Source organism: Serinus canaria, chromosome 13 (genome assembly GCF_022539315.1).
Source record: "Serinus canaria isolate serCan28SL12 chromosome 13, serCan2020, whole genome shotgun sequence".
In the NCBI taxonomy this organism is placed as follows: Eukaryota; Metazoa; Chordata; class Aves; order Passeriformes; family Fringillidae; genus Serinus; species Serinus canaria.
The window spans coordinates 8513953-8521851 of record NC_066327.1 but is presented as its reverse complement, the minus strand read 5'-3'; the positions used below and the strand labels follow the sequence as shown (position 1 = coordinate 8521851).

The 7899-nt window shown below is 42.4% G+C and overlaps 1 protein-coding gene across 1 annotated transcript; it reads left to right on the top strand.

The window, feature by feature from the left end:
- The first annotated feature begins 1272 nt into the window (after positions 1 to 1272).
- On the top strand, positions 1273 to 7494 carry C13H5orf15 (chromosome 13 C5orf15 homolog). Its single transcript, XM_009091366.4, has 3 exons — positions 1273 to 1431; positions 4278 to 4849; positions 5904 to 7494. Exons 1-3 carry the CDS (start codon positions 1329 to 1331, stop codon positions 6033 to 6035), a joined length of 807 nt encoding a protein of 268 aa, XP_009089614.3. The 5' UTR covers positions 1273 to 1328; the 3' UTR covers positions 6036 to 7494.
- Positions 7495 to 7899: the final 405 nt, after the last annotated feature.

The window sequence follows — 7899 nt, the reverse complement described above, 5'->3', positions numbered from 1 at the left end:
TCTTTTACTCTGTCTTTGTATTAATTGTGAAAACCATTTCATCTACATTTGTGGCTCCAGTAGAGTACTGGCAACGTCTTGGTGTGTGTTTTGTACCACACAAACCAAAAATACTTAGTGGAATTAAATTCCAGATGTGCCACTGTTCTTGGTGCTGCCTAAGCTGTGACAACTGCACATTACACGTGTTTATCTCATGGGTAAAACAAGATAACATGACTTATTTGTCCTTTATTACAGAATTCAGTAAGTGAATTACCTCTGTATAAACAAGGATGTGTGGGCAATTAACAGCCTGGATCAACTTCAGCGGCTGTTCATTAGTATCTGTATTTTTCACGAGGAGGCCACGGCCGTGGGTGGCTGCAGATGGCAAGAGCTGCGGTGCAGGATGTGCCCGATGAGGCAATGCCATTGCCACAGCGACACACTGCAGAGCCACCACCTCAGGGACAGCCAGGCTGGCTTCCCCCTCACCGGGACACTGCAGAGCCGCCACCTCAGGGACAGCCAGGCCGGCTTCCCCCTCCCCGGGACACTGCAGAGCCACCACCTCAGGGAAAGCCAGGCCGGCTTCCCCCTCACCGGGACACCGCAGAGCCACCACCTCAGGGACAGCCAGGCTGGCTTCCCCCTCCCCGGGACACTGCAGAGCCACCACCTCAGGGACAGCCAGGCTGGCTTCCCTCTCACCGGGACACTGCAGAGCCACCACCTCAGGGACAGCCCACAGGCTGGGCAAGGCTGGCTTCCACCTCACCGGGAGCCATTCCTCAGTATTTCCTGTCTCAGACATTTAACCCAGCGCTCCTGGGAGAAATGGAGCCATTCCAGACATAACCGACCCAAAAGAACCGAGTGCAGTCAGCTCCCAGGAGCATGGCAGACACAAGCAGTGAGAGAAGAACTGGCCTCAAGCTGAGATTGGAGCACTCAGATCAGATATTCAGGACAACCTTGTCACTGTCGGGGTGGCCGGGAATCGGAGCGGCTGCCCAGGGAGGCGGTGGAGTCACCAACCCTGGAGGGTTTCAGAGGCGCCGGGATGTGGCGCTGAGTGATGCGGTTTAGGGGTTACGGTGGCGGTGCCGCTGGAGGGTTGGTCTGGACGGTCTAAAAGGTCTCCCAGCCCAGCTGGTTCCATGACCGTGTGATCCCAGCGCTCCGTGACCGCGCGGTTCCACCCCCACCATTCCACCGTTCCCCGCTTCTGTGACGCGCCCGCACCGCCCTCAGCCCCTGCGCGCGCCCCGCGCCTTCCCGCCCGTGCGCGTGCGCGCCGCCTCACGAGGGGCGGTGCCATCGCCACGTCCGCGGAGGGGGCCAAGATGGCGGCAGCCGGTGGCGAGCGGTGGGGCTCGGCGGGCTGCGCCCTTTGCTTGCTGCTGCTCTGCGGCTGGGCCCTGGCGGCCCGCGGGGAGGAATCCCCCGGTGAGCGCCCCGGGGCCGGGCGGGGGGGCTGGCTGCGGGCTGTGGGCGTGGCGCGGTCGCCCCGCCGGTCTCTCTCACCGGTCTCTTGGGTTGGGCCTGGAGCGCTGTGCGGCCTCGGCCGGCGCGGGTAGTGCCTTGAGGTGACCGGGCTTGGCCCCGGGCCTGACCTGGTCTGTTCGGGCTGGGCTGGGGGCAGCGAGCGCTGGGCTGTGCGCAGGGGAAGGGCAGCGCCCGGGCGGGGGGCGGGAGGCCGCCTGCCAGGTGTGCAGAGCTTTTGTTGCTGTGAAGAGCAGTTTGCCTGGTCACTTCATTCGTCGGACTTGGGATTCTTTTTCTAAATACTCTGTGCCTGGTTTTAGTCTCCCCTCCCCTAGAAATTAAGGTTATGTTATTCTCCAAGTTGACTCCTAGTTAAGTATTTTCTTCCCCCCCCCTTAAAACTACAGAGGGCTGTGACCAAAGGCTAATAGAAAATGCGTATTTCAGGGGCAGTGAGTTTCTCTTTGTTTTGGATGGAGAACTGGCTGGGCAGTGAAGAGGAAGGAAGTAGGGAAGGAAAAAACCGGAACTGTTTGATCCATCAGTTCCTTGTGTGCTTGTCAGTCAGTATCTCCGGCTGTATTTGTGTTGCCCCTCACCTGCCTTAATGGGTAGGCAGTAAGAATTAGGGACAGAAGCCTGTAGGAAATTGAGAGTTTTTAACTTCAGGAGTCGTGAAGCAACTTGCTTTCTTGCTTTCTAAAATCAGTTTTCCTGAAAGCGAGTTTTAACCATGACGTGTTTTTTATGTGCAGTGTTTGTGTTGCTAATTCTGTCATCATGATTGAACATTAGTATCTTTATGAAGCTGAGGCATCTCTGGATCTAAAATCATCTGACAGTGTTGTGTAATTGTAAACAGTGCAACCACCGTTTATAATGCCAAATGGTTTTGGGTAAATATCACAAATCAGTTGTGGTTTAGCTGCTAAACTTCCAGCTGCTATTAAAACAAAAACCCAGATGTATTATAGGAATAACAGGAAATTGCTCTTTCTCAGTCTGAAGGTGCAGCAGTAGCCCCTGGGAGTCCCTTGCATTTAAGCATATATCCTTCTAAAACTTCAGTGTTAAAATGAATTCAAGATTAACTTGAAATGTAAGGTCAGATGCAATATAGTTTTATAGGCAAAATATGCTTGTTTGTATTTCAAACAGTTTAGGTATTACTCTCTAATAGTTTTTGTCTGTTAAGGGAGGGTAGCAGTAAGGTTGACCTCACTCACAATATGCCAGCCAGCTATGAATATGAAATTGTCTTGCAACTGCCTTTCCTCATATTTATCTCTTCATATGCAACTAGCTGGCTTAAACTGGGGGAGGGATCAGAATTCCCTAAACTTGTCCTGGATAAGAACTGAACAAGTTAATGTTGATATGATAATTCAGATGAATAGTTTTTTCAGCCACAAAAAGTGTGTTAGATGTGAAATGGTTGACTTTGAATTTCAGCAGAGAGGGACTGTGATGTCTGCTTCTTGTGGGATGAGTTGAGTCTTCTGTGTTTTACAGTTGGTTAAAGAGTAACTCATCCTGCAGAAGTGTGCCATGTGAACAAGAGTTCTGTTGTTACTGAACCTCAGCAAATACACAAGTTTCATGAATAACCTGATTCAGTATCCCCTCTGTAATATTTTACTTACAAGTAAGCTGACAGGAGCAGTTCATTGAATGCTTCATTTCTAGCATCTGTAACTTTCTTATGAGCCTTGAAAATGTTTAATGAAAATACTGTTGCTTTTGTGAAATGAAAAATTAGTTTGGCCTGCCAAAATACAAGGCAAGTATAGTTTCCCATTTTAAATGAAATTGGAGGCTGAAAGTCTAAAATTTGTTCTACATTTTTTAAGGTGCCTCTGGATTTGAATCTGGTAGTGATGTGCTGCAAACATGAATAGTTTGGTCATTTTTAGGCTTGAAAAAATTGGCTATTAAACTCTCTCTGCATCTCTTTTTTTTTTACTGTCCTTTGGGTAAAGAAAAGGAACAGTGGGCTCTGTATCTGGATTTAATGCTCACCTTGTTTTTTATGTAGTTCTGCAAAGCCCTCCCAGCATTAAAGAGATTGTGAGTTTGCCTGAGGGTGCATTGTTACTGTGCTATTTCTGACTTCATTACAATAATTGCTGCCAACAAAAGGCTTTCCTCCAGGAGCATGGGCAGTGTTTGTTTGTAACACGTGGTTTAGTAGTTTGATTTGAGGTAATATAAGGTTGGAAATCTGTTTCAGTGTCTACAAGTTCAATAGAAATCAGTGCCTGGGAAGAGGTGCTGCTGTCTTGTGTCCTGACTGAGGGGGATTTCACAGCGTCTTCTCATCCTTTGTTGGTAAAACATGCGGTGGTGAAAGATGAAAAACTTAACTGCAGGAAAAGCTTTCCTGAGAACACCCTCCTTGTAGACCTCAGCTCATTCTGTGGGAGGAAGAATTTGATGATGGAGAAAATGCTAATCATGTATGATTCTACAAGATGTCATGGATCCACAGAGGGAAAGACGACATCTCTTTGAAGTTCTTATGTCTGGAAAACAGGTGTGCTAAGTTTTTCAGGGACACCTTGCCACTCTAATCTGGAAGGCATGTGCTTCCAAACTATAGTTCCTGTCCCACTCAGACTTTTCTTTGGAAGTTGCCAAAGTGCAGGAGTAGGTATTTCTGCATATGAATGTTAAAAAGTTTGCAGTGTGCCATGTGCTGTGTTCTTCATATGATTTCTTGTCTATGAGGGAAATTTGTGGCGATAGTTTTCTGTCAGAGAAGTCAGTGCCTTGTGAATAGTGCTGATTGTTTCTCCTCCTTTTCTCAGGTTCTGTGAAAGAGGATATGCTTACAAAAAATATTTCTTCTGCAAGTGAGAATGAAACACTGAGTAGATCCCAAAATTTGACAGACAGCTTGCAGAGTTTAACCTCAGCAAGAAAAGAGGCCAAAATCGATTCGGTGACTGCCGGAAAGCCACCTACAGCAAACAGCGACTCTTTGTCATCTGTTGTCCCTGCTAGTCCAGTATCACAGGTGGATGTTGATGCTTCTGAAGATACTAAAATTGAGGAAGAGGATCTTCTAACAGATTTGAAAGACACACTAAATAGTTCCCCACCCATCATCAAAGAAACTATGGAGTCAGATGGAGATGACTATGCTTATGAAATGACACCAAATTCCAGATACAATCCAGACCTTCTAGATATTTCAGAAGATGACAACTCTGACACCATCAGTAATTACAATGAGGAGATCAAGACCCTTGATGAGAAGATAAAAGCTGTTTCTGTCTCAGGGTTGGATGAAGAAGAAGACAGCCATTTCTTTTTTCATCTGGTTGTAGTTGCCTTCTTAGTAGCCGTTGTTTATGTCACCTATCACAATAAGAGGAAGGTAGGTGTGCTCTGAAAGGCTGAGAGAAAGAGCTGGAGTGTTTAAAATAAGGTTGTATTCCCTTGCACGCATTTTTAAGAAGAGGAACTTAACTTTTTGAAGAATGAAATCTTCGACCACTTAATCTTGTGGTGATACTAATGTGCAGATCATTAGTGTGATTTTTATCTGCACAGTGAAAAGGAACTTGAATCAAATATTTACAATTAGAAAATGAGTTAATTGGTAACATCAGTAATTAATACAGTAATGGACACTGGCAGTGCACAACATGAATTCTATAAAGGAGACCTGAGCCAAGTCAAGTGGGGGTGAATGATGAACTAATTTTTTTTCTGCACAGGAAGACAAGAAATTAAGGAAGGTTTAACTGCAAATGGTGTGGGAATGTTCTTGTTATGATTGTGATAATCCTTCTAATAGTCACTTTAATATGGTCTTTATATCATAGACATTCTGAGAGTGTAACTACAAACTTTTAGAAAGTGTTGAATGCTGCTTCCAGTTTACATAGAGAAGCTACTAAGTTACTATTTTCAGGTCAATGTTTCTTCAGTACAAACTAATTCTCTGTGTCTCAAAAATAGTCTGATTGTTGTTATTCCAAATTATATTGCTAGCATTAAAAATTAACTTCAGCCCAATCAGACACAACAGAGGTGCATGCACAAATTTGCATTAAACCATAGATTACTTTTTAGATACGAAGAAAGTTTAGTGTTTATCTTTGAGGGAGAACACTGATCTGGGTCAGGATTTGCAGGACTCTGAAAAAAAAAGCAGCTAAAACCCCCAAACCTTCTTTACTGTGCAGTGGCCTATCTGTAATGTGCATTGCAACTCTTTATAGGGGAAGTCTGTTGCATTTTGAAAATTTATCTGAGAGCACTTCAAATAAGTAATTAAGAAATGTATTGTATGTATTGTCTTTGCTGCAGTAATGCCCTTGCCAGCATGGGGGGTAAAACCATGGTGTCAGAACCACTGTGAAGCTGTCTGTCAAACCCAGAATGTTCCTGCACAGCATCTGTAAGTTGTCCTGTTTTTCTTTCAGATCTTCTTACTGGTGCAGAGCCGAAGATGGAGGGATGGCCTGTGCTCCAGGACAGTGGAATATCATCGCTTAGATCAGAACGTTAATGAAGCGATGCCTTCCCTGAAAATAACCAATGACTACGTGTTTTGAAAGCACTGTGACTTGAGTTTGCTGAACTTATCACTCTTTGCCTGCCCAGTCATGTAATGATATTCAGGTATTCTAAATAAGCTGCTTGTACAGAAATGAGATGTACTCCCTTTGACCTGGATGTTTTGGAGATTAAATCTCATGGAAGATCAAGGGCATGATCCATCTGTTTGCCACTTTGGTCGGGTTTTATATCAACTGTGAAGATAGAGAGTTTAATAAATTAGTGCTCTTTCCATTCATTAAGCATCATTCCCTTCTGTCTGGAGCAGTCTTAATAGTCATACTACAAAAAAATAAGCATAAAATATTTTAGGTCTAATAAATTAATGACTTTGGCATCACTAAATCAAATTAATGATCTCTTTGCTAATCACTTACATGGCTCATAAATTCCACTATATTGCAAACTTAAAATATAATTACTTTTTTCTGTGCTTAAATTCTGATGCTGCAAGTCTTTCATCTCGTTTTTTCTGATTCTGTTTTCTTGTTGCATAATTTGACCCTATTTTGGCAAAATAACTAGAATGGAAATTTAATAATTTATGTATGTGTTCATGCAGTAAATAATTTTATAACAATTATGTATAACCCATTTTATTTCAGAAGTTCTGTACCATGTATTTCCTAAAATGGTTAAGGTGTTTGTGAAGGTATGCAGCTTCTTAACTCTCCTTTTTTTTTTCTCTGATGCTATTTATGACTTCATTGTCTTTGTAATTAATGAGTGGAAAACAAGCCTTGTTGAATAATTTTGCTAAATGTAGATAGCTGACAGGCTTTCAATACATCAAAGCTTTCTGCTGAATTGTAAGACAGTTGGGAAATGGCTATATGATTTGTTATATTATAAATGGGAGAAACTGTAAGAATAATTTATTTGGTTCTTTTTCTGACCCAGGTACCAGACAGGTGAAAGTAAGTGCCAGTCTGTGTACAGTGCACTCTCATTTTTGACAAACATTTATGCATTAGTGTAAATCAAGTTACTGCTACAGTAGGTTTTTTGGGTTCGGTTTTTTTTTAATTTTGTCTTTTGTACTTCCATTATTTATGTTTTCATGAGTTGTAAAATATAAAATTTTAGTTTTCTGTACATTCTGTTTGTGATTTAGTTTTCAGACTGATATGTTTGTAAATAATGGTGAATCAGAACCCCATAATTAATAACTTGGTATTCAAGTAGTTATGTAACATTTGGAAACAAATCAATTTCACGCCTGTTGGCATGAGGAGTCTGAAGGCATGATACTGTTTTAGGAATGAAATGCTTAAAGTTCTATATCCTACTATTAAATGCATTCTTTTCATAAACACAGAAAGTAAAGCACAATCAAAATATCCTAAAACTCTTTTCTTGCAGTAATTTTTATTGTATTTGGACTTGTATCACTTAATATTTTGAATAAGGTTTTTAAAATAAATGACAATTATAAGCCTGTGTTTCTTACCTTAACTATTTCACTGCTTTTATAGAGTAATTTACCATAAAGAACTTGCTTATGCTTGGAATTGGAAACAGTTTCAAAACCATCTTCTCAGTTGCCCATACTGGGTGTATGAAGGTTTGTTGTGTGCATCTGTTAAATGCTGTGTAGGGTAGATAGCAAGGCTTAAATTAAATATTTTAAGCTGTGGGAATTAATACATTCTTTAACAAGATTTGTTTAGCTTCAGTTATTTAGTCTGTAATTCTTGTGGAAGATATTTGAAATTCTTACCTGAACATACCACTTTGAAGTGTAACACTGCTGTGGTCAAGATCTAAAGGGAAAGGTTTCTTCTCAAGGCTTCTTTAGGATGTTTAAATATTGGAATTGGAGAGGTGGCTAATGCTTTTGCACCCAAGAAATTCAATAAC

Excerpts from the sequence above, each read along its gene's own strand:
- C13H5orf15 (XM_009091366.4), top strand. The coding sequence starts at position 1,329 with ATGGCGGCAGCCGGTGGCGAGCGGTGGGGCTCGGCGGGCTGCGCCCTT. Across the intron at positions 1,432-4,277 it reads CCGCGGGGAGGAATCCCCCG|GTTCTGTGAAAGAGGATATG; the intron begins GTGAGCGCCCCG and ends TCCTTTTCTCAG. Across the intron at positions 4,850-5,903 it reads CCTATCACAATAAGAGGAAG|ATCTTCTTACTGGTGCAGAG; the intron begins GTAGGTGTGCTC and ends TTTTTCTTTCAG.